General features: G+C 45.9%; 1 protein-coding gene across 4 annotated transcripts in view; it reads left to right on the forward strand.

The window, feature by feature from the left end:
- CACNA1G (calcium voltage-gated channel subunit alpha1 G) overlaps positions 1–27,734 on the forward strand; it is a 281,486-nt gene that overhangs the window by 238,924 nt on the left and 14,828 nt on the right. For all 4 annotated transcript variants that reach the window (XM_063960705.1, XM_063960707.1, XM_063960706.1 and 1 more), the window contains 2 exons: positions 2,087–2,227; positions 18,611–18,736. In XM_063960705.1, coding sequence (XP_063816775.1) covers positions 2,087–2,227; positions 18,611–18,736 — 267 coding nt within the window. The remainder of the gene's footprint in view (positions 1–2,086; positions 2,228–18,610; positions 18,737–27,734) is intronic.

A 27,734-nucleotide genomic window follows, 5' to 3' on the forward strand; every position in this document is an offset into this window, starting at 1 on the left:
TGTGGTTGACGCACCAGACGCGCCTGATCCACGGAGAGTTGTCTGAATCCCATCCAGCCGAGTAGAGAGATCCTGGAGACAGCGGATGATGTGGCCCTGTGCAGCCTCCTGATGTTCTAGTCGGGCTGCCAGTTCTTGCATCGGCCTGGCCGCTTGATCCTGGTCTCCGGCTGGATTCATTAGGTCAGTGCTTACTGTCACAACTGAGGGCCTGAGCTGACGGGAGGCAGCCTCAGTTGTAGGGGCTGAGATGTACTGGAACCTGGGAGGTTGTATCAGACCCCTGGATATGTAAGTAACATGAATAATAACTGCCCGAAGGCGTGACCACGACAACTTGGATAAAAGTCAATGATGTTTATTATGACAACTCCGCAACACAGCAGCAGTAAAAGAAAACGTAAAAGTCAGCAAAGAATAAATACAGTTCCTGGGTACTACAGGATGGCAGGAGCCACAGGGCACTGGTAGTGTGAGATAGTTCTTATGATCTTCTAGATGGAAAGTCCTTACCAGGCCCGACTGTAGCAATGGAGATAACCCAGGATTGTGCCAGCTGGTGTTCCAGGAAAAGCTGGGTTGCTGAAGATAAAACAGCTGCTGTGGATACTGGCTGGAACCAGACTGTTGTTAGCACGGAGTGGATACTGGCTGGAACCAGTTAAATAATAAATGAACTTGGGAGCGATGAAATATGAACTGAAATGTAGAACTTGAGAGCGGAGAAATAATAATACCGGTGGAGAGTGGTAAAGTGTAGAAAGGACACCGGCCCTTTAAGGGAAGCTGTACTCTGCTGGAAGCTGAGCTGGAAGCAGGTAATGTTGTAGCTGGAAACAGATGAATCCACAATGGATTGGAGAGTCAGGCTACACCGCAGGTGGAATGCTGGTGCGGGTCTCTATGGTGGAAGTCTTGAGACAGGAGCTGGAACCTGGAAGACAATCACAGGAGAGAGACAAACAGGAACTAGGTTTGACAACCAAAGCACTGACGCCTTCCTTGCTCAGGCACAGTGTATTTATACCTGCAGCAAGGAAGGCATTGGCTAGGCAATTATGCAAATTATCAATACTGAGAACAGATTGGTGGAAATGATCAGCTGACAGAATCCAAGATGGCTGCGCCCATGCAGACACTTGGAGGGAAGTTTGGTTTGTAATCCATGTGGTAATGAAAACAGTAATGGCGGCGCCGGCCACCGGAGACAGGAGGCACCAGGCTGACAGATGCACATCCAACCACGCGGACACAGCGGAGGCCGCGGCTGACGTAATCGCCACTCAGACACTCTGCATGCAGAAGTTCAGGGACGGCGGCGGAGGCCGCGGGAGACGCCATGCCAGGTGTAATATGGCGTTTACTGTGACAGCGTCCCAGAGTGACAGGAGAGGATACAGGAATGTACACATCAGGATAACAGATGGGATCCGGTCCTGGAGCGCTGAGCCAGCCTTAGGAGGCATCTGATGGGTAAGAAATGGCGTCCAGATACCCGGATCGTGACAAGCACAATCTAATTTTTGTCTTTTTGCCACAGTGGGACTGATTTAGAGGTTGTTGTGCGGACAGACCTGGGGGTAAATTTACTAAGATGGGAGTTCTATTTAAGATGGGATGTTGTCCATAGCAACCAATCAGATTCCAGGTATTATCTTCTAGAAGGTGCTAGATAACTGAGAAGTTGCTATGGGCAACATCCCATCTTAAATAGAACTCCCATCTTAGTAAATTTACCCCCTTGCCTGTGTTCTCGCTCTACATTCTCCTAAGCTGAGAACACGCATCTATGGATGCAACTCAGTCACATCCCGCTTACTGGGTGGAATTGAGGTGCACAGATCTATTCCAGCATCTCCCCCCGTCAGTAGCAGCTCAGTGGTGCAGTTGCTGCTATAATTACTTACCCATTAAAGTGAGCGGTATAGCAAAAATAAGCATATAACACAGAGTTCAATGACAAATAACATGTTATATGACAGTATCATCCATTAGTTTCTGTTTAGTTACATAAATAGTTGTTGCTATAAGGATTTTTGTTTTCTTTTGCCTTGAGAATTTTACTAACATTTCCCACCTTTTACAGGAAAGACACATGTTTGATACAATATCATTGCTAATCCAGGGATCTTTAGAGGGTGAGATGAAGCTTATGGATAACCTTTCTGGTTCTGTATGCCATCATTATGGCCTCCCGTCATATGAAAAATGCTCCTCTGAAAAGCAGGTCAGTATCATTGTTGTGCACTTTCATGTAACATAATGTACACACTGTACTCTCACTGGCCCAGATTCTGAGGTGGGAGTAAAGCAAAAGAGATCACGTAACTGTGTGCCATGCTTATGTTTACACTGAAATTTAAATTTGAGTTTGGACACGCCCCTCTCACATCAAAATCTCTCTGCACGTGTTACATCTGCCCCACATCTGGTTATGCCATGGTGCACAGTTACTTGCCCATTCTTGCTTTGCTTCCACCACAGAATCAGGCCATCTGTTCCTAACTGTAAATTCTGTTCATAGAGAACAGTCTGTTCTCCATTCACATCCCTGTTCCACCCTCATCAATGGAAGTTACTGCTTCTTTCATTATCATATCCAAGACTGATAAATGGACAAAAAAGATTTGTCATTTCAGTCATGAACATAATATAGAGGCTTATTATATACAATAGAGCAGGCATTATCGTATTTACTTATCAGTTGTGCAATAACATCAAAATGCTGCGAGTTGCCAAATTAATTGTATATACAAGAATAGAACAAGGACATCAAATACAAAAACAATCAGACGATAAATCTCTCACTTGTCGTTAGCAAAAGCCTGTCAAGCGTAGTGTGCCCCCAAGATAGACCAGCGCTCTATGGATATGACTGCCAGGGACAGATTTAGGGTTAAGGCTGTCCATAGTCTCAATGGTAATGGCCGCTTCACAAAATTATTATTACTTGCACTCAGGGCTGCCATCAGAAATGATGGGGCCCGGGACTGACCCTCACAAGGCAGCCCCCCCCCCCACCGTCCGATCCCCCCACCCCCTTTCCCTGCATTCCCCAGACTACCATTTGAGGGGTCTGAGTGGTTGTAGTGAGGATCAGGGGACCAGGTCAGCTGCCTGCCTGCGCATCGGCAGGCAGCCACGGAGAGACAGAGTCGCGGTCATATTCTTAATACAGAGCCGGCCATGAGCTAATCGGAGCTCACAGACCGGCAGCCAATCAGGAGCTGTGAATGGCAGCTCCTGATTGGCTGCCGGTTTGTGAGCTCCGATTGGCTCATGGCCGGCTCTGTATTAAGAATATGACCGCTGGCTGCGGCTCAGTCTCTGCCTCTGTTCTTCCGTGGCTGCCTGCCGATGCGCAGGCAGGCAGCTGACCTGGCCCCCTGATCCACACTACAACCACCCGGGCCCCATGTCACCCCGGGACTGGAGTACCCGCCACCCCCCCTTGATGGCGGGCCTGCATGCACTGTTTGGTTATAAGCCCTCATTTGATAATTGGCAGGTTAATAGAATGCAAAAATAAAACAAGAAATGAGCTATGACAATTAGTTTATTTTTAATTATGTATAGATATTTACTAAGCAGAACAGCTTACAGGGCAGTATGAGTATGTCCTACCCATCCACACTCCATTCAAAGTGGTTTATGGTATGGTGCAATTTAAATATTTTGTCGTTACTGGTAAATTTTGGATTGTTAGCAATTAAACAATGTCCAAGTGCCACCCGCCAGCAAGTGGCACCCCTGGGCATGTGCCTCACATGCCTAATGGGAAATTCACCAAAGGTGACTGCTATTAAAGTTGTATAATAAAACGACATTAGATAAAGACACATAGCTTTTCTGTTACTTGTAATTCTTTATTATAATTTATATACATAGATACTGACGATTTCTGTGTTTTATATATACATATATGTTATGGGGGCTCATTAAGAGTTGGACAGATTTGCATCCGGAACATAAATGAGAAAAAGAGGCATGCATGAAAAAGTGCAGTTACATGCATATGTTTAGACGGACCTATCTCATAATGCACTCAGCTTTACAATAGTTGCATATAGTGCAGGGAAAGTGTACAGATAGTTTAGAGAGGTGGCTTGACAATGTTAGTAATGAATGCAAAAGTTGCATTACCCTAGTTGTGTGCAATATTATAATGTAACCCGCAGTGTTTTAAGAGAGCAGGAGGCTCGCATGCAGCCTCCTCCGTCCAGGCCCCCTCCTCTTGGATGATGCTGTGCTTAGCCCCTAATGCGCATGTGCAGATCTCCGGGAAAATGGCGCACCCATTTTCCTGGTGATTTTTGCAGCACTGCTGCCATCGGTGCGGGTCTCCGGAGGGGTAAGTATAAAAAATATGGGTGCAGCATGTGCCGTGTGAGTCCCACCTGGACTCAGGAGCCAGTGTGCACCGCACACACTGCACTCATTATCAATACGCTAGTGAATGCAACGACGTGTCAGTTACCCAAGAACCCATAGAAGCCTGGACAGTGTGATTAATAAATGAGATAAACACATTTAAAGTACAATTAAATAAGACATCTGTAATTTCCCCTTTAAAAATAAGATTGAACTCTTCTTTCCAGCTGCAGTGTAAATGGAAATATAAATTAATTTGAATAGATGCCCACAACTTCCTATAATATAGTATCTACGTTAATGAATTAAATTCTGTATAATTATGTTACATGCCCTTACTATACCTCTCCAAGTGTAAGGAATCATAGGTGTAAGATGAAACAAAATTTGCATATGTGTACAACTACAAATCTTTTGTGCATGCGCACAGTATGGAAATGTGTAGTCCTACATGAGCACCTATGTGTATATATTATATCTATAGCACACGTTCCGCTATCAAATAATACATTCTGACAATATAAGCATTGACTATACATCTAACTTTAGAGGTCTTTAACAAGGAGAGAATAGTTTTTTCTGATTCTGCATAGTTACAATTGTGAAAAACAATGAGTAGAGTGAAATCAGGGCCGGACTAAGGGCCACATGGACCTGGGGCTGAAAATGTTCAAGGGCCTATTGTGAGAGGGGAGAGAGCTGTGACCAGTGCAGTGTGGGTGTGACCAATGCCATGTGGACACTATCAGGTCAAATGTCACAGTGAATACATAAAAGTAGAAAAATTGAATCAACCATGTGACTAGCTAGGCGGGTGGTCGTCATCTTGCTTTAATGACTGCAATATAATGGTGTTTTTGACATATTACATATATGCTAGGTTAGGGACTGACAGGGAATTGGGGTCCCTTGACATCAGGCTGCAAGCTTAAATGTTTTGATCAAAATATGAACAATATCCCCAAACTTTTATCTGCTACATGCACACAGATTAGCAGTATGTTATTCTAAGTGCTGATAGCAAAGTCTTTCTGTTTTGTATACACATATGGCGCTATAACTGTCACGCAGCTGGTACCATGTACAATATGGGTAATACCGAGCGTGGGCATACTGTATTTCTTTTCTGTTTTTAATACAATCTGTAGCTGGTTACCGGTAGCAAGCTGCAAAAAACAAAGTTCACAGAGCTTGATATATTGTGTAATATGCCTGTCCCCATAGAGATCTATGGAGATAGCGGTATCCACCATTAACTGCTGTATGTTATCGTTGGACAAGTCAGTAATTTCTCCAGTGTCATGGGTTTAATAAATACCCTTTTCCTTGTTTTATCCAGAGTTAGGGCTTTATAAATAGGCCCCTAAATGTTTTGTCTACAAATACTTGTAAAAGGACTGTACTATCTGAAGTATTATTTCTTACGGCATTGCTGGATAGAATTCATGTTTGTATTTAAAAAAAAAGTTAAATTCAAACATTCATATTCAGCACAATAACAACATAACAGGTAAGCAAATAGAAACATAGAATGTGATGGTAAAAGAAGTGGCTGGTCTGCAGTGGCACCGAAGGGTGGGGGGACCCAGTGGCGTAACTAGAAATGTTTCTCCCCCAAGCCAAAAAATTCTTTGGTGCCCCCCCCCACCCCCACCCGCCGCATATTTGGGAGCAAGAAAGGGATAAATATGCGCGCGCCTTCGGCGCGCGCTGCAAAAAAAGGGGCGTGGTTTTGTTGGAATGGCCGTGGTTTCTCATAAAGGGGCGTGGTATTGCAGGAAAAGACTACCTTATACCCCAGTTTTGCAACCTGCACGCCCAGACGTTAGCCACCACAGGAAAGAAAAATAATCCTGATTCATGCCCCTTACATTATTTGTCATTTTTCCTCCTTATAGTAATGCCCAGTATACATTATGCCACATACTGCAATGGCCCTTAGACATTATTCCACACACAATAATGCACATGACACATTATGCCACACACCATAATGCCCCCGACACATTATGCCACACACCGTAATGCCTGTGACACATTATGCCACACACCGTAATGCCTGTGACACATTATGCCACACACCGTAATGCCCCCGACACATTATGACAGGAATCGCAATGCCCGTTATACATTATGCTACACACTGCAATGCCCCTGATACATTATAGCACATACAATGCCTGTGACACATTATGACACACACCGCAATGACCTTGAGACATTATACCACAATGCCCGTGATATAGTATACCATACACCGTAATGCCTGTGACACATACCGCAATGCCCTGCCCGTTATACCCTATGCCACACACCGCAATGCCCGTTATGTATTATGCCACACTGCAATGACCCTGAGACATTATACCACATACCACAATGCCCGTGATATAGTATACCACACACCGTAATGCCTGACACATTATGACACACACCGCAATGTCCGTGATACATTATGCCACACACTGCAATGACCCTGAGACATTATACCACATATCACAATGCCCGCGATATAGTATACCATACACCGTAATGCCTGTGACACATTATGACACACACCGCAATGTCCGTGATACATTATGCCACACACCGTAATGCCCATTACACATTAAGTCCTACAGTAAGGCTTCTAATTACTTTTCAATTACCTTCTCGTTGTCAGGGTTTCATGCACTGGGTGTCATGCTCGTTGCCAGGTGTTTCATGCACTGGGTGTCATGCTCGTTGTCAGGTGTTTCATGCACTGGGTGTCATGCTTGTTGCTAGGAGGTAGTCCTTGTTGCTAGGGCTGTGCTCCCAGTGCCACATATGACCCCAGTGCCAGATATTCCCCCACGGTGCCAGGTACTCACATGCCCCCGGTGCCAAATATAGCCCCCCCCCCATGTGCCAGGTACACATATACCCCCCCCCCCAGTGCCACATATGCCCCCAGTGCCAGATATTCCCCCCCAGTGCCACATATGCCCCCAGTGCCAGATATTCCCCCCGTGCCAGATATGCCGCCAGTGCCATATATTCCCCCCCAGTGCCACATATGCCCCCAGTGCCAGATATTCCCCCAGTGCCAGATATCCCCCCTAGTGCCAGACATCCCCCCCCAGTGCCAGACACCCCCCCCCCCAGTGCCAGACATCCCCCCCCAGTGCCATATATGCCCCAGTGCCAGACATCCCCCCCCCAGTGCCAGATATCCCCCCCAGTGCCAGACATCCCCCCCCAGTGCCAGATATCCCCCCCAGTGCCATATATGCCCCAGTGCCAGATATCCCCCCTAGTGCCAGACATCTCCCCCACAGTGCCATATATGCCCCAGTGCCAGACATCCCCCCCCAGTGCCAGATATCCCCCCCAGTGCCAGACATCCCCCCCCCCAGTGCCAGATATCCCCCCCCCAGTGCCATATATGCCCCAGTGCCAGATATCCCCCCTAGTGCCAGACATCTCCCCCCCAGTGCCATATATGCCCCAGTGCCAGACATCCCCCCCCCAGTGCCAGATATCCCCCCCGCAGTGCCAGATATCCCCCCCCCAGTGCCATATATGCCCCAGTGCCAGATATCCCCCCTAGTGCCAGACATCTCCCCCCCAGTGCCATATATGGCCCAGTGCCAGACATCCCCCCCAGTGCCGCCGTCGCTGCCGCCGCTTATTGGAGGGACACGGAGGGCACAGATCGCCTCTCCTGTGTCCCTCCTGCTGCATCATCTCCGGCGGCCGCGGGTCTAATAGGGGGAAGTGCCGTCCGTGAGCCAATTAGAGCTCACGGACGGCACTTCCCCCTATTAGACCCGCGGCCGCCGGAGATGATGCAGGAGGGACACAGGAGAGGCACACGCTGTGCCGTCCGTGTCCCTCCAACAAGCGGCGGCGGGAAGGAGAAAGCAGACTGACATGCGGGCGCTCGTCCGCATGTCAGTCTGCTGTAATCAGTGGCGCCCCCGCAGCCCCTCGCCCCCAAGCCACCGCGAGGACTGCGGGGGCAGTAGTTACGCCACTGGGGGGACCTGTGGGTACAGGGCCGGTTCGAGCCCTCTCTGCGCCCCATGCAGGAAATGGGGTGTGGCTTAATACAGGAGGCATGGTCAGTTATGCCCCCTCTACAGTAGTAGCGCCGCTTAAATGCTGAGCGGTGCGCAATGACGTCATCGCGCACCGCACAGCAAAAGGTCCTCTCCACGAAGGGAAACTAGACGCGTAGCATCTAGTTCCCTTTGTGGAGAGGACCTTTGCTGTGCGGTGCGCGATGACGTCATCGCGCACCGCTCAGCAAAGGTCCTCTCCACGAAGGGAAACTAGACGCGTAGCGTCTAGTTCCCTTCACAGGGGACACAGCCGCACAGCTGGGGGGGACAGCGGGCAGCGGAGGGCACAGCAGTGGCGGATCTTGCCATGGTGCAGCGCCCTCCGGAAGGCGGCGCCCGGGGCAAAAGTCCTGCTTGCCCGTGGCAAGATCCGCTACTGTGTGGGTACTAATGGCCCGGGTTGCTGGAGTGGCCACCAGTGACCCGGTGGGTGCTCGGGACCGCCTCCTGCCTTCCCAGAATATACTCACTGCTGGCCAGTGCTGGGTGGTGCCATCTTCCCAGTGACAACTCCGGGAAGATGGGCGCTGCACACTGAAAGCAAAGACTCTGGCACAGTGCCAGACTCTGCTCTCTAGTGCACATGCACCATCTTTCCACATGTCGCTGGGAAGATGGCACCGCTGCCGGCCGAGGAGGAGGGACCCGCTCCCAATTGAATAAATGTGCCCCGCAATTAATCACTTATTAAATTAGTTTTTTTTTGGAGGGGGCCTCTTTAGGCCACGCCGCATTACATCTCCCGGTGTAGCTCTCTATGCCCCTGCTGGTCTGTGTATGTGTCTCTTTTTCTTTTCTTTGGCGGGGGGGGGGGTGGGGGGTTATTACCTTTTTGTGGCATTTCAACTGGATGAAATGTTGGGGTATTACTTATATCAACACAATAGATTGTGTTTTTGCATGCATTTTGAAGTCATTAACGATATTAGTCCCAGCCCCCTCTATTAGGAGACAATTTCATGCATCTATCAGCCATTCCATCCTCCTGCCTTCAGTTTCAGATTGTTCTAGAAAATAAGAATTTACTTACCGATAATTCTATTTCTCGTAGTCCGTAGTGGATGCTGGGGACTCCGTCAGGACCATGGGGAATAGCGGCTCCGCAGGAGACAGGGCACAAAACTAAAGCTTTAGGATCAGGTGGTGTGTACTGGCTCCTCCCCCTATGACCCTCCTCCAAGCCTCAGTTAGGATACTGTGCCCGGACGAGCGTACACAATAAGGAAGGATATTGAATCCCGGGTAAGACTCATACCAGCCACACCAATCACACCGTATAACTTGTGATCTAAACCCAGTTAACAGTATGACAAACGTAGGAGCCTCTGAACAGACGGCTCACAACAATAACAACCCGATTTTTTTTTTTTTTTTTTTTTGTAACAATAACTATGTACAAGTATTGCAGACAATCCGCACTTGGGATGGGCGCCCAGCATCCACTACGGACTACGAGAAATAGAATTATCGGTAAGTAAATTCTTATTTTCTCTGACGTCCTAAGTGGATGCTGGGGACTCCTTCAGGACCATGGGGATTATACCAAAGCTCCCAAACGGGCGGGAGAGTGCGGATGACTCTGCAGTACCGAGTGAGAGAACTCCAGGTCCTCCTCAGCCAGGGTGTGCCCCTGACCAAGTAGCAGCTCGGCAAAGTTGTAAAGCCGAGACCCCTCGGGCAGTCGCCCAAGATGAGCCCACCTTCCTTGTGGAATGGGCATTTATATATTTTGGCTGTGGCAGTCCTGCCACAGAATGTGCAAGCTGAATTGTACTACACATTCAACTAGCAATCGTCTGCTTAGAAGCAAGAGCACCCAGTTTTTTGGGTGCATACAGGATAACAGCAAGTCAGTTTTCCTGACTCCAGCTGTCCTGGAAATCTATATTTTCAGGGCCCTGACAACATCTAGCAACTTGGAGTCCTCCAAGTCTCTAGTAGCCGCAGGTACCACAATAAGCTGGTTCAGATGAAACGCTGACACCACCTTAGGGAGAAACTGGGGACGAGTCCGCAGCTCTGCCCTGTCCGAATGGACAATCAGATATGGGCTTTTGTGAGACAAAGCCGCCAATTCTGACACTCGCCTGGCCGAGGCCAGGGCCAACATCATGGTCACTTTCCATGTGAGATATTTCAAATCCACAGATTTGAGCGGTTTAAACCAACGTGATTTGAGGAATCCCAGGACTACGTTGAGATCCCACAGTGCCACTGGAGGCACAAAAGGGGGTTGTATATGCAGTACTCCCTTGTCAAATTTCTGGACTTCAGGAACTGAAGCCAATTCTTTCTGGAAGAAAATCGACAGGGCCGAATTTTGAACCTTAATGGACCCCAATTTGAGGCCCATAGACACTCCTGTTTGCAGGAAATGCAGGAATCGACCGAGTTGAAATTTCTTCGTGGGGCCTTCCTGGCCTCACACCACGCAACATATTTTCGCCACATGTGGTGATAATGTTGTGCGGTCACCTCCTTCCTGGCTTTGACCAGGGTAGGAATGACCTCTTCCGGAATGCCTTTTTCCCTTAGGATCCGGCGTTCAACCGCCATGCCGTCAAACGCAGCCGCGGTAAGTCTTGGAACAGACATGGTACTTGCTGAAGCAAGTCCCTTCTTATCGGCAGATGCCCTGAGTCCTCTGTGAGCATCTCTTGAAGTTCCGGGTACCAAGTCCTTCTTGGCCCATCCGGAGCCACGAGTATAGATCTTACTCCTCTACGTCTTATAATTCTCAGTACCGTAGGTATGAGAAGCAGAGGAGGGAACACATATACCGACTGGTACACCCATGGTGTTACCAGAACGTCCACAGCTATTGCCTGAGGGTCTCTTGACCTGGCGCAATACCTGTCCAGTTTTTTGTTCAGGCGGGACGCCATCATGTCCACCTTTGGTCTTTCCCAACGGTGCACAATCATGTGGAAAAAACTTCTCGAGGAAGTCCCCACTCTCCCGGGTGGAGGTCGTGCTGAGGAAGTCTGCTTCCCAGTTGTCCACTCCCGGAATGAAAACTGCTGACAGTGCTATCACATGATTTTCCGCCCAGCGAAGAATCCTTGCAGTTTCTGCCATTGTCCTCCTGCTTCTTGTGCCGCCCTGTCTGTTTACGTGGGCGACTGCCGTGATGTTGTCCCACTGGATCAATACCGGCTGACCTTGAAGCAGAGATCTTGCTAAGCTTAGAGCATTGTAAATTGCTCTTAGCTCCAGTATATTTATGCGGAGAGAAGTCCCCAGACTTGATCACACTCCCTGGAAATTTTTTCCCTGTGTGACTGCTCCCCAGCCTTTCAAGCTGGAATCCGTGGTCACCAGGACCCAGTCCCGAATGCATAACTGTGGCCCTTTAGTAGATGAGCACTCTGCAGCCACCACAGAAGAGACACCCTTGTCCTTGGAGACAGGGTTATCCGCTGATGCATCTGAAGATGCGATCCGGACCATTTGTCCAGCAGATCCCACTGAAAAGTTCTTGCGTGAAATCTGGCGAATGGAATCGCTTCGTAAGAAGCCACCATTTTTCCCAGGACCCTTGTGCAATGATGCACTGACACTTTTCCTGGTTTTTTGGAGGTTCCTGACTAACTCGGATAACTCCCTGGCTTTCTCCTCCGGGAGAAACACCTTTTTCTGGACTGTGTCCAGAATCATCCCTAGGGACAGCAGACGTGTCGTCGGAGACAGCTGCGATTTTGGAATATTTAGAATCCACCCGTGCTGTCGTAGAACTACTTGAGATAGTGCTACTCCGACCTCCAACTGTTCTCTGGACCTTGCCCTTATCAGGAGATCGTCCAAGTAAGGGATAATTAAGACGCCTTTTCTTTGAAGAAGAAGAATCATCATTTCGGCCATTACCTTGGTAAAGACCCGGGGTGCCGTGGACAATCCAAACGGCAGCGTCTGAAACTGATAGTGACAGTTTTGTACCACGAACCTGAGGTACCCTTTGTGAGAAGGGCAAATTTGGACATGGAGGTAAGCATCCTTGATGTCCAGGGACACCATATAGTCCCCTTCTTCCTGGTTCGCTATCACTGCTCTGAGTGACTCCATTTAGAATAGGTCTCACCGAGCCGTCTGGCTTCAGTACCACAATATAGTGTGGAATAATACCCCTTTACTTGTTGTAGGAGGGGTACTTTGATTATCACCTGCTGGGAATACAGCTTGTGAATTGTTTCCAATACTGCCTCCCTGTCGGAGGTAGACGTTGGTAAAGGAAACTTCAGGAACCTGCGAGGGGGAGACGTCTCGAATCTCCAATCTGTACCCCTAGGATACTACTTGTAGGATCCAGGGGTCCACTTGCGAGTGAGCCCACTGCGTGCTGAAACTCTTGAGACGACCCCCCACCGCACCTGTTTGTACGGCCCCAGCGTCATGCTGAGGACTTGGCAGAAGCGGTGGAAGGCTTCTGTTCCTGGGAATGGGCTGCCTGCTGCAGTCTTCTTCCCTTACCTCTATCCCTGGGCAGATATTATGGGGACGAAAGGACTGAGGCTGAAAAGACTATGTCTTTTTCTGCTGAGATGTGACTTGGGGTAAAAAAGGTGGATTTTCTAGCTGTTGCCGTGGCCACCAGGTCCGATGGACCGACCCCAAATAACTCCTCCCCTTTATACGGCAATACTTCCATGTGCCGTTTGGAATCTGCATCACCTGACCACTGTCGTGTCCAGAAACATCGTCTGGCAGATATGGACATCGCACTTACTCTTGATGCCAGAGTGCCAATATCCCTCTGTGCATCTCGCATATATAGAAATGCATCTTTTAAATGCTCTATAGTCAATAAAATACTGTCCCTGTCAAGGGTATCAATATTTCCAGTCAGGGAATCCGACCAAGCCACTCCAGCGCTGCCCATCCAGGCTGAGGCGATCGCTGGTCGCAGTATAACACCAGTATGTGTGTATATACTTTTTAGGATATTTTCCAACCTCCTATCAGTTGGCTCCTTGAGGGCGTCCGTATCTGGAGACGGTAACGCCACTTGTTTTTATAAGCGTGTGAGCGCCTTATCCACCCTAAGGTGTGTTTCCCAACGCGCCATAACTTCTGGCGGGAAAAGGTATACCGCCAATAATTTTCTATCGGGGGAAACCCACGCATCATCACACACTTCATTTAATTTATCTGATTCAGGAAAAACCACATGTAGTTTTTTCACACTCCACATAATACCCTTTTTTGTGGTACTTGTAGTATCAGAAATATGTAACATTTCCTTCATTGCCCTTAACAAGTAACGTGTGGCCCTAAAGGAAAATACGTTTTTTTTCTTCACCGTCGACACTGGAGTCAGTGTCCGTGTCTGTGTCGACCGACTGAGGTAAAAGGACGTTTTAACGCCCCTGACGGTGTTTTAGACGCCTGGACAGATACTAATTGGTTTGCCGGCCGTCTCATGTCGTCAACCGACCTTGCAGCGTGTTGACATTATCACGTAATTCCTTAAATAAGCCATCCATTCCGGTGTCGACTCCCTAGAGAGTGACATCACCATTACCGGCAATTGCTCCACCTCCTCACCAACATCGTCCTCATACATGTCGACACACAAGTACCGACACACAGCACACACAGGGAATGCTCTGATAGAGGACAGGACCCCACTAGCCCTTTGGGGAGACAGAGGGAGAGTTTGCCAGCACACACCAAAAACGCTATATTATACAGGGACAACCTTTATATAAGTGTTTTTCCCTTATAGCATTTTAATATATATATACATATCGCCAAATAAGTGCCCCCCCTCTCTGTTTTAACCCTGTTTCTGTAGTGCAGTGCAGGGGAGAGCCTGGGAGCCTTCCCACCAGCCTTTCTGTGAGGGAAAATGGCGCTGTGTGCTGAGGAGAATAGGCCCCGCCCCCTTTTCGGTGGGCTTCTTCTCCCGTTTTTCTGAGACCTGGCAGGGGTTAAATACATCCATATAGCCTCCAGGGGCTATATGTGATGTATTTTTAGCCAGAATAAGGTATTATACATTGCTGCCCAGGGCGCCCCCAGCAACGCCCTGCACCCTCCGTGACCGTTGGTGTGAAGTGTGTGACAACAATGGCGCACAGCTGCAGTGCTGTGCGCTACCTTCATGAAGACTGAAAAGCCTTCTGCCGCCGGTTTCTGGACCTTCAATCTTCAGCATCTGCAAGGGGGGTCGGCGGCGCGGCTCCGGGACGAACCCCAGGGTGAGACCTGTGTTCCGACTCCCTCTGGAGCTAATGGTGTCCAGTAGCCTAAGAAGCCAATCCATCCTGCACGCAGGTGAGTTGAACTTCTCTCCCCTAAGTCCCTCGATGCAGTGAGCCTGTTGCCAGCAGGACTCACTGAAAATAAGAAACCTAAAAACTTTTTCTAAGCAGCTCCTTAAGAGAGCCACCTAGATTGCACCCTGCTCGGACGGGCACAAAAACCTAACTGAGGCTTGGAGGAGGGTCATAGGGGGAGGAGCCAGTACACACCACCTGATCCTAAAGCTTTAGTTTTGTGCCCTGTCTCCTGCGGAGCCGCTATTCCCCATGGTCCTGGCGGAGTCCCCAGCATCCACTTAGGACGTCAGAGAAATCCTGTTGTGTTTATGTGTGCTGCACTCCTTTACCCTGTTACACCATTAGCATATTGGAATATTGAGAAATTAATTAATTAAGATTAATTTTGCATCACAAATATTGTATTTCTCTTTTGGAGTGCCTGTGCAAGAAGTGCTGCTGATTTTTTATTTATATTTGCTCTTCCTAATTGACATTGTGTACTTATTTCTGCTTCACCTCTGCCTTTCTGGGATTTTCATTTTGGTATTTTCCATATAGAATATTTAAAAACCTATCATGCATTACATGCAACAGAACAGTGATGGGAGTAATGGTGATGGCAGTGACAGGCAGCTACTGCAGCCTTACCAAGCCTGGAGACGGCATAAGGAAGTGCTAAACCAGTGATAAGTGCAAGGTGATAAACGCACCAGCCAATCAGCTCATAACCGTTAATTTACATATTGGAGCTGATTGCCTGGTGCGTTTATTACCTTGCACATATCACTGGTTTATCACTTCCTTATGCCTTCTCCAGGCTTAATACATCTGCCTCACAGTGTCTCACTAATTACCCTGTATGTAATGAGATGCAGCAGGTATCTGTATCAACTCAGCAGCAATAAATTATTAGTAATATAACCACCAAGTATTTATTAAAAAAGGTGTAGGTGGGCACAATACAAATTCTATATTAATTACATGAGACTTATGGTATATGAAGGTAAAGATGAGAGAATAATGAGGAGCTGGCTAGTGCTAGGCCCATACAAGCAAGCAAACAGAGTAGGCCTTCCAAAATTGTTACATCTTACCTTTAAATCATGAGTTGTTCAGTCAGGTATGTTGTGCCCATAGTAAGGTATGGATCAGAATACTACCAAATGAGCACCAGGGACCTAGTATCGAAACGCATCTTCACTTATAGTACAGTTGCTACGTTTCCTTCCAAGAGGCGCTGTCCAGTGCTAAGATCCCCACTGCGTCAGCTTGCCGCCACTAATACATAGACTGGCAGCCAAGCAAGTGGGCAAACTAGGAGGGCAAGGAAGAGAAAAGTAAGAGTTCAGAATCAGGATCAAACAATCAAACGTCAGTTACCAGAAAAAATGAAGTACTAAATCAGCAGACAAAAGCAAGGTTACAAAACCAAATATCTGCGCAGCAAGCACAAAGGACATGTAATGAAGAACCAATACCACAGAAAACCTATATTTAAGTTTTATCTATTGTTATTTGTTAGGCCTGAAGTTTATATAGGAGCTACATGGCACCAAAATCTAACATATGTGCATTTATCCTGGCATGCACATGCATGAGGATAACTGCAAACAACAGGCTCTTTGTGTATATATAGATATTCAATGGTGTAAGTGTATGCAAATTGTAATAGCTTGTCCTGGATGTGAACCAACGATACGGCTAGAAATTGGTACCTGTTAAAGCTGAGGAGAAAACTATTATGGGAAACCAAGATTTGATAAATGGTGTGATGTACTTTGCTAACCTACTGAATCTAAGGCCCCTATTCAGAGTCGGACGCAGCTACTGCGTTCACACGCACAGCCGCATCCAAAGGGTATGTGCACTTGCAGCGGCTATAGTGTGCATGTGCCACCCTTCACTATGCAATCGTGATGGGCGTCTGGGGGTGGCGATGTGGTGTTGTGGGGGGGGGGGGGGGGGAGAGCAGGAAACGCAGATGTGTTATGGCCGATTTTAAAGCGGCCCATTGATGTTGCCTGCCTTTCTTGTGATAGGAACACCTGCATACGCAGTTTGCTGCGCAGGCCAGTGTCATCCTCTATTAGATGCGATCGCAATTGAATTGTGATCGCATCATGGGGAGCCGCACATGCTGGGTGGCCCCCAACATGTGATTTCAGTGGTTGCAGATTTTGCTCTGATAGCAAAATCTGCGACCAACTCTGAATAACCCCCTAACTTCACTAAGCCCCATCTGATGATATAGAAGGGTGACACAGAAACCATAATAAACATATTGATCACAGACATCTGGTTAGAGCATACGGACATGGTTCAGAAACATACATATAATAAGCTTGGGTTAGGGCCACAAGCAAATAATTGTTACCAACAACAAGCAAGTTCAATATCAGAAGATCAGACAGAATGCAGCAATACAACATGAACATTGGAGGTGTTCACTAAAGAGTATTCCTTTCCAATCTTCTAAATAAAACCATTTCCCTCAGGAGACATGTAGGGGCATATTCATCAACACTCAATTTCTACAAAAGTAGGTGCAAATGAACATCACCCACTTTTGTAAAAATGCAGTTTTGGGTCCATTAATTCAGGAGATATCACAGATATCTTCTGCCTACCTTTCACTCACAAGCGGCCCGGGCATCCCCATAGACTAGTATGGGGACCTCATTCATCAAGCTCCGAAAATACAATATTTTCAGAGCTTGACTACGGGAGCATGCACCATCTACAGCTGGCAAATGCTCCCTCACCCCCACAGCTTACCGATGGGAAGCAGCTCCGGCTTGATCCCTCCACCACTGTCCTCCTTCTTCCGGATGCCAGGGGCTGAGTGAACCCTGGTTCAAGCAGGCGCACTAGTGCTAGCACTGATACATTTTTCACTGCTACAACAGTAGAAAAATGATTGGAGACAGCTAATGTTCGCATCTGTCTGTAGAATACAGGATAAAATCAGATACAATTAACAACCAGAAGAAATAGAGAATCACCAGGCAGCTGGTCAGTATAAAAGAAGCAGGGGCATTATCAGGGTCATATACTCAAAAGCTAACACTGAGCAAGAGTTAACATTTGTGTATAATAACCTCAGTTATAAATGGATAAAATCATAGCTTCGACTGTCCCTAATTCAAGGCACATTGCATAGATTTATTTCTATAATTATCATAATTTATTATACAGTACTATTTATTCTATACTGTTTATGAGATGCAATGTTCCTTATCCATCCTGCTGCTCTAGGTTTTCTAATATGTTAAGTTAATATGTATTGGCATACGTATTATATGTGCAGATGTTATTATTACTACATGCAGTCATCATGTCATGATACAGACTGCAAACAGTTAGAATTACGCTAATGTCAATGAGGGTTATATAAGGCATATACAGTATTTATCTGTCTAGCATAGTTTCCCAAACTACACCATTGCAGTTCAGGTTTTAAGGATATCCATGTTTAAGTCCAGATTGATAAATCAAATTGACTGAGGTATTAATTAAGACACCTGTGTTTAAGCATGAGTATCCTTAAAACCTGGACTGTAATGGCGGCGGAGTTTGGGAAACTTTGGTCTTGCAGCAAAGCTTTCCTTGAAATTAAATTCAAATGTTGACAACTTTATGTGAAATTAGAAAGTGTTTCAACAAGTAATATATATTTTGTTTAACTATATGGCAAATAGATAAAAATTCTGTGATTTTCAGTCATTGAAGTATATACTGTACTGCAGTTTTATTTTTGTCTGACTCTGAGTCTTTATGCGCCTCATACAGGAGTATGCATTATTATGTTGTGTCATAGGATGAGATTGTACCTTTAGGTGACATTTTGTTTTGCCTTTGCTTTTCTCTTATTCTTGGACATTTTCCCTCATTTAGATTCCACTAGCGGAGATGGAAGGCCTGTCCCTGACTTCAGATATTCTGTCCGAAAAGTCCTGGTCCTTAGCCCTAACGGATGACTCACTGCCAGATGACATCGTATTTAGTGTTCTCCGATCAAAAGTATTCATATTATATATTTTTAACATATTTAGATTTGAACTCTAAATTGATTGCAGCTTTCTACAAATAATCTTTAAGCGGCTTTATTAGGATAAATAATTGCTTCTTAAAATTGGGCCTAGACGTGCCTAAGTATGCTGTGACACTTTGCTGTCTTATAAATTCCTAAATTCCTCCAGTGACATGCAGTGAGGTCAATGGCCAGGGAGGCTCTGGCTAGTATCAAAGCCTGATTTACACACGTGTATATATAGACCTGATGGTTCGTGTGTGCACTATAGAAATGTGCAGCAATACATACTTTTGTTACTGTATGTATGTATATATATGTGTATGTATATATATGTGTGTGTGTGTGTGTGTGTATATATATATATATATATATATATATATAAATTACATTTTTCCTCTTACCAACTAATAATATAAAAACAGTTTTTTGCAGTAACTTGTAGCTAAAAAATAAGGCTGGCCACGAAAGGTCGGGCAGAGAGCGCTAAAACATATTTATTTATTTATTTATTTATTACCAGTTATTTATATAGCACACACATATTCCGCGGCACTTTACAGAGAATATTTGCCCATTCACATCAGTCCCTGCCCCAGTGGAGTTTACAATCTATATTCCCTACCACATGCACATGCACACACATTCACTCTAGGGTCAATTTTTGTTGGAAGCCAATTAACCTATCAGTATATTTTTGGATTGTGGGAGGAAACCGGAGTACCCGGAGGAAACCCACGCAAGTACGGGGAGAATATACAAACTCCACACAGTTAGAGCCATGGTGGGAATCGAACCCATGTCCTCAGTGCTGTGAGGCAGTAATGCTAAGCATTACACCAACCGTATAGCCCGTAAAACCCACAATTCTGCAATAACCCTTTTGTTCTCTAGGTTCTTGCTCATGGTCCAAACATTAAAATCTCACACTTGCCAAGAGAGTAAGGGGGTAATTCAGAGTTGATCGCAGCAGCAAATTTGTTAGCAGTTGGGCAAAACCATGTGCACTGCAGGGAGGGGGGAGGCGCAGATATAACATGTGTAGAGAGAGTTAGATTTGGGTGGGTTATATTGTTTCTGTGCAGGGTAAATACTGGCTGCTTTATTTTTACACTGCAATTTAGATTTCAGTTTGAACACACCCCACCCAAATCTAACTCTCTCTGCACATGTTATATCTGCCCCCCGCCCTGCAGTGCACATGGTTTTGCCCAACTGCAAACAAATTTGCTGCTGCGATCAACTCTGAATTAGGCCCTAAGGAGGTCATTCCGAGTTGATCGTAGTTGTGCTAAATTTAGCACAGCTACGATCTTCTTCCCTGACATGCGGGGGGACGCCCAGCACAGGACTAGCCCGCCCCGCATGTCAGTCCGGCCCCCCTCGCAGAAGTGCAAAGGCATCGCACAGCGGCGATGCCTTTGCACTTTAAGAGTAGCTCCCGGCCAGTGCAGCTTTAGCTACTCATCGCTCCCCGGCCCGCAGCAGCTGCGTGTGACGTCACACAGCTGCTGCGGCCCGCCCCCCGTTTGGTCCGGCCACGCCTGCATTGGCCGTACCAAACCCGCGAAGCAGCGGCCAAGCGCCGCCGTTCCGCCCCCTCCCGCCCAGCGATCGCCTCTGCCTGTCAATCAGGCAGAGGCAATCGTATCCCTGCTATGGCCTTCGGCCGTCTGGCATGCGCCGGCGCACTGCGTTAAAACGCAGCGAGCGAACGGGTCAGAATGACCCCCTAAATCCCTATTGTAAGCTTACCAATTTGCACCCTTTGCTAGCAAACAGAAACAGGTCAATACAACAACAGATCTGATGCTTGAAGGCATCAGCCCACGCCAATTGTTACTATATTTTGAAAACCCAATATATAGTGTATACCTATACACAGGAAACTTGAGTATATTAAAACTCCTTGCAAATACAGAAACCCCTTGTGTGCTAAAAGCCAGTAACATGAATCTAAGTTCTGTAATGTATATAGGGCTAATTCAGTAAGGATTGCAATTGTAAAGCTGCTTGTAGCAATCCTTTGCAATGCAAGTGCAGGAGGACGTGCATACCACCTCTTTCTGCATTTGCAGTGTGATCGCATCTGTGATGAACATCGCGACCATCGGTTACAATGTTCATCTGCAACGGCAAGCTGAGTGAGCCTGAGCTTATTCAGGCTTGCCATCGCAGTGCGGCTTGCCAAGCCAAGGAAACTGTGTCTTGCAACGCAGTCCTTGGCCTCGCCACTCCCGGAAAATGAGGGTGACACATCCCTGTTCCTGGCAACGCCATTTGCCCTCACTCCTGTCCCTCCGCGCGAACACATTTACCTGTGAATCAGGCAGAGGCAATCTCATATCTGTGATGCAATCATAGGTCATAGGTCCTGCGCATGTAGTTTCCCGAACATCAAGGGGACTCGCTGCCGGAATTCCGACAGACGGGATGTTGCTGTCTGTATACTGTATACTGTATACACCCCGGCTGCCTGTAAAACATACCGATTCCGTTCGTAACATATGCAATTGTACAGTGGGCTCCAGTGACCATTCTAAATATGCAGTCAATTACAGATACCTTGCTGTTTAAACATAAATAATTTGCTGCTGGCATCATTTATGGGAAGAGATATCCTAGTATGTTGTGATGAACAGGCCTCTGGGGTAATACTTTTATACCAACACCTACAGTATACGGCAATAAAATGAAACATATTATTAACCTGTTCATCACAGGCAAAAAACTGTTATGGGGCAGCAGCAACATTGCTGTGTAATCCAATAAACAAAATCTATAATCACTGGTGAAGACTATACTATCCCGATCCAGAAATAATCCATAATCCCTTATTTCTGGCCACTGACCATGATTACATGAGCTGCTACTGATGCTTATCACTAGCTGGTGACACACCTGGTGCTGCCCAAGGTGGTGCCCATAGGGAGGAGGTGCCCACCATAAAATAATACATTAAAACATGTTGCAGAACCTCTGCAGACGTAGCCTAAAACTTGTTGGGCACTATCTGCTTCTCTTTGGCAATGGGGTGTGTTGCCCACAGGAAGGGAGTGGGCTAGCCCTGTGTCCCCCTTTCCCAGCCTCACCAGCCACTCCCCTGCATTTTAGCCGTCTTGATCTTTATTCAAGTTGGCTGCTCCTGGTTGGGTTTTGTGGAACTTCCTGCATAGGTCACCTGACACTGCATTAAACCACACCCCTTCACTGAGGCAAATCTGATAGCTGCGCTTTTTTTGTGTTATTGGCCACAGTGCTGCCTCACCTCTGGTCTCTCCCTGACAGTTCCTGTATTTCCAGCTGAGAGCTGCAAATGTGGTAAATTTTGACTATAAAAATTATTAGAATAATATACAGATGATATAAATATCTTCTTTGTATTATTCTACTCATTTTTATAGTCAAAACTCTGGAGTATACTGGAGTAAGGCAGGTGAGCCTACCCTGACTGCAAGTCACTGAATTTCTCTGATGATCTATGATTACAGAAGCAGTACAGTAACTTCTCTCAGTTGAGGAAAATCCATAAGCGTTCATGCTCCATGTTCTTGTTAGCTAGTACAGCTCGGGCTTGGACTGGCCCACAGGGGTACATGGGAAACCCCCACTGCCTGGGGCCCCACCTTCTGCTTTAAGGATCAGGTTCCAGACTGTGCACTTGAATTATACATTATACATATGTTACCTTATACTGGTCTATGGTGTATTTTCTACAGTGCATTGCTGTTATTAATCTGGTACATTATCATGCATGCAGCAGCTGAATTTACTGTATATATTTATGAAGTGGCCCAGACGTTGCACTCTCTAATGGTTAGTCAAACCAATGAGGTGGCAGGCCACACCCCCTCTGCAGACTGGCCACACCCCTAACATGGGCCCCTACCACTGCATTCCCCCGGTAGGTCCTACATGCCCCAGTCCGACACTGGTACAGCTGCTGTATATGGTTCTTTACTAGTAATTAAGGGATTGTCACAGGACTTCCTTCACTAATATGTATTGTAAAAATGCATAGAGTCCTTCTGTATTGCTTGTACGTCACTTACTAGGGCACATTTACTCATATTTATTAATATAGCATTGGTAAATAATGGCACTAAGCCACAAGAAACCATCAATACTCAGCCTGCACATGTGTAGTGCAAATAAGACAATGACACAAGTGTCTAAATGGCTGATTAATGGAAGTTTGTCACTTAGGGATGTATTCAATTGTTTGAAAAATCAGTTGGGAGTCTGTTTTTTTCTATTTAATAGGCAACAATTGAATTCCACCCTTAGTGTTAGTAAGTGAGCCCTAATCACTGGCGGTTTTTACCTATGGACTGCATAAATGTGAGAGAGCTGACATAAATAATAGAGCATTTTTTTGCAAATACAGTACTAATCTGAGAACACCACTTCCCATTTATATTTGGATGATAGTGGCCTTGCTTCTTGTGACATATTTTTGGCCTGTGAAAAGCACATTTCTGTAAAGCTGATGTATTTTCTCATACTCTATAGAAATACGTAACAAATTGTATAAAAAGTCAGGTAGATTCTGCTGACTGTGGTATTTCAGCATTTTCATATTCCCAGTAATAATTATTAACATTTATTTTTAAAATGGTCACATTCTTCACAGTGCTGTATAATAAGTGGAAGACAGCAACTTAGGTTTCTATTCCCAGGTAGGTTTCCTGGCAAAAATCCAGAATGTAGTTATGTAGTATGTGCCATAGAGGACCCACACTTGCTAAGTGCTTTCCCTTCATAAATTATTAATGACATAATAATAATTTGAAAGCAATCATTTAAAATTGAGTTAATCGCGTAGTAGCATATAATAAAAGCTTAATGATGTACTATGACAATACAGCTGCATGTCATAGATTGTACTGATTTAACATGAACAATTTAGTTCAGTGTTTCCCAACCTCTGTCCTCACGGCACACAAACAGTCCAGGTTTTAAGGATAGCTATACTTGAGCACAAGTGACTCAAATACTTCCTCAGTTATTTTAACAATCTGCATATCTTCCAACACTCTTGATGGCCAAAGCGGAACTCCTGCACACGGCTTAGAAAAGGGGCTGTGGTCTTGACAAAAGGGTGTGTGGCTTCTGGGAATGCTGCGATCAGGAGCCACGCCTCCCATTGTCATCACTGTAGGGGCATACCCAGCGCTCTGTGAACTGCTGGCCATGCCCCGCATCTCTCTTCCCTGTGAATTGATGCTGTGCGCATGCGCACAGCATCTATTCACGGCAGCTCACGGGTGGGATAGTGCCCAAAAAAGGGACCATCCTGTGAAAATCGGGGCAGTTAGGAGGTATTCATCTGTGTTCAAGCATGGATATGCTTAAAACCTGGACTGTCAGTGTGCCTTGAGGACCAAGGTTGGGAAATACTGTTTTACGTAAATGAGGAAATTGGGTGCAGACTTTATCAATAGATAGGAGTTATAATATACAGTATCAGGGACAAAAGTATTAGCATATTGGGATATGAGTTGAGTTATACAGGAACTAAGAGTTGGAGCATTTTTTTTAAGCTTACAATTTTAAGAAGTTATAGCACAGTTGTGACCAAAACTCTGCACCTCTGATACATAGCACACATGTTAATGAAAAAGTTATTTTACTGACATATATCTGGACATAACTCTGTTATGTAATAAAAGGAGACTGAGAAAGCGGGATGAGATCGGGATCCCGGTGCATGGTATGCAATTGGTCAGAAGACTGACAGCAGCATACCGACACGCAAAATCCTGACACCAGCCAGGTAAGTATAATAGCCCTCCTCCTCCACCCCCCTAACCCTATTCCTCCTTACCCATAGCCTAACACTAACCTTCCCACCCGCAGCCAATCCCTACCCCTCCCCGCTAGTGACTAACCCTAATCCTCCCTCCCCGCAGCCTAACCCTAAACTTTTCCCCTTAGTGCCTGACCCTAACCCTCTCTTTAGTGCCTTAACAGGATTCTGGTGCTGGGCAGTGTGATCGATGTCGGGATCTCGGTGTTGGTGTTCTGAGCAGTGTTGGGATTCTGGCATCGGTATTTTGACTGCCGGTATGCCAAACGCCGGTATGCTGAGCGGATCCCGAGACAGCTTAGTCATTAGGTTATGCCTAAAAATGGACTTCAACATACCATAACGGCATACATTAACAAATTGTGCATTTTCAACAGATACTAGATCTGACAGGTACTGTAGATTGATACTTTCTCCATGAAATAAAGGTTATTTCAATAATTGGTTGGACTATGCTAAATATTTGCTTTTCCAATATTGTGCCCATAAATGACGAGCTCCCACCAGAAGTATCTGCACAATATTACTTGGTTACTTTAAAATTAACAAACCATCAAATAATGGTCCACAAACAACCCATCAAATTAATACCAGCTTTATCTTGGGGACATAATGCCTTAATACCCTTTATGAATGCAGAATATTCTATTATAAAAGGGACAATCTACTCTATAAAATGCCTAATAACCATCTGAAGATCAGAGTTATGGGCCCTACATACTGGCAGATCCGACGCCGAGCTGCCCGACGGCGGATACGGGCGTCGGGCGACCTGGCACGTTCATATCGTGCATGTTATCTGCCAGTGTGTAGGGCCCTTAAGGGAAAGGATATGATTCATTTAGCATGACTAAAGGGCCCTACACACTGGCAGATAACATGCACGATATGAACGTTCTCGTTCATTAATGAACAAGAACTCGTTCATATTGTGCAGTGTGTAGGCACCAACGATTAACGATACGCGGCCCCGCTCTCGTTAATGTCCATATTAGCATGCAGTGCTATGGAGCCAGGTGACGGGGGCAGTGAAGAAACTTCACTCGCCCCGTCACCTCCCCTCCGCCGCCGGGTCACCCGTTGGCCGTATCCACCGTCTGGCAGCCAGTGTGCAGGGCCCATAAGGCTCACAAAATGTCTTATACTGTCATGCGCATGTTTGGCCAGACTGAACCCAACTTGATCTTGTGTGTTAAGGATTGGCAGTAAGGGATAGATATGGTTGACGATTACCTTAGGATATAGCTTCCAATCTGTTTTTAACCAAGGATATTGACATCTCACTTGGGTTCTTGAATTTGTTTTATGAATCATAACTATATGGGCTTCCAGAAGCTCCACTATCTAGTAGAGAAACAAGGAACCCTGGAGAAATAGGACCATCGACTCTTGTGCCTTTTGTAAAAATAAGAGAATTTATCCAGAGCTGAGTTTTTTTTAGATTTCCATGTCTGTACGTTCCAAATAACTTTTTCACTTTTTTTTTTTTACCTATTATCTGTATTTCCGGGCGATGTCTGTATGAGGTCATATTTCTGCAAGAAGTAAAATATGTTAGTAGGGTGTGAATCTGGAAAATTTACAGCAACATTATATATATGTGGCACACAGTATACTTTCTGGAGTCACTGTGACTTCTAATGAAGACTATATTATTCTGTGCTCATTGGACCTTATTCACAGATGGATGCAAATCGCTGCATACGCAGCCAGATCTGTGTCCATCTCCTCACATGCTGGGGCCACCCAGTACAGGTAAGGCTGCCTAGCATATATGACGGGCCACCTCCCAATGCGTCCACAATTACATTTTGGATAATTAAGATTGGCCCCTGGCAGCCACCCTGAAAACACCTGCGGCCCGCCCCGTTCGCATGTCACGCCGCACCCTTTCCTGGATGCGGCCACAAGGAGAAGGGTCACGCACTCACACTGCAGCCAGAGCACAGACCAGATGGATGCGGCCGCTGCTTACGGATGCACGGCTGCGTCCATCTCTGAATCAGCCCAATTGTCAGTTTTCCTGCTACTTAAGTGAATGTTATTTGTTGCCATTCATTTAAAATGAAGTAGTATAGTTTGCAGTGTTAGACCCAAAGGTGCATCTCCCCCATTTATTTTAGCGTAGTCTTTGCTGGATATGATTTAAGCATTCCCTAGGATAACACTGTAATACTTTAATAGCATATGTCAGAGGTTCCCAAAAGCAGTCCCCAAGGCAACCCAACAGTCCAGGTATTAGGTATATCCATGGCTCAGCACAGATGGTTAAATCAAATTGACTAAGGTGCTAATTAAGTCACCTGTGGCCAAGCATGGATACATTTAAAACCTGGACCATTGGGGTGTCTTGAGGACCGCGTTTGGGAACCACTGGTATATGTAGTTAGTGCTTAGTTGTAGTTGCCAGATTTTCTCTCCTAGAACTGTTTTGTCTGCATTAGTTAATAATCATTTTCGCACTTAGGGCCTAATTCAGACCTGATCGCAGCAGCAAAAGCTTTCTCTAATGGGCAAAACCATGTGCACTTCAGGGTGGGCAGATATAACATGTGCAGAGAGAGTTAGAGTAGGGGGGTTATATTGTTTCTGTGCAGGGTAAATACTGGCTGCTTTATTTTTACACTGCAATTTAGGTTTCAGTCTGAACACACCCCATTCAAATCTAACTCTCTGCACATGGTTTTGCCCATTAGAGAAAAATGTTGCTGCTGTGATCACATCTGATCTAGGACCTTATTTAGATAGGATACATATGTCTTGTGGACACTCACACTATCAACAAGATGTATGTGGACCCCGAAACATCAGCTCCAATAGAGCAGCAATGCTACTTAAAGCATTTTATGAGTGCCTGTAGTAAAACTGTAAACATGGTGCTAAATGATCATATTACATTGGTTTATATTGTGATTATTGAAAAGTAGATCCCTTCCCATACATGTGGACCTGTGCCCCAGATATGGATTAAGACCCCATGTGGCCCGATAATGATGTGGGACTCCCTACTCTGGTCCATAAATTCCCTAATTTGTTTATCCCATGTATCCCACAACTTGTTCTTCGTTTTCCTCTGTTATTTTTTCAACACTTAAATTGCTCACCACTTTATATATAATTGTAGTGCTATTATACTACATATTGTAAACACAAGAGATCCCAACACTGCCTGACTGGCT

The sequence above is a fragment of the Pseudophryne corroboree genome, chromosome 3, assembly GCF_028390025.1.
Source record: "Pseudophryne corroboree isolate aPseCor3 chromosome 3, aPseCor3.hap2, whole genome shotgun sequence".
Classification (NCBI taxonomy): Eukaryota; Metazoa; Chordata; class Amphibia; order Anura; family Myobatrachidae; genus Pseudophryne; species Pseudophryne corroboree.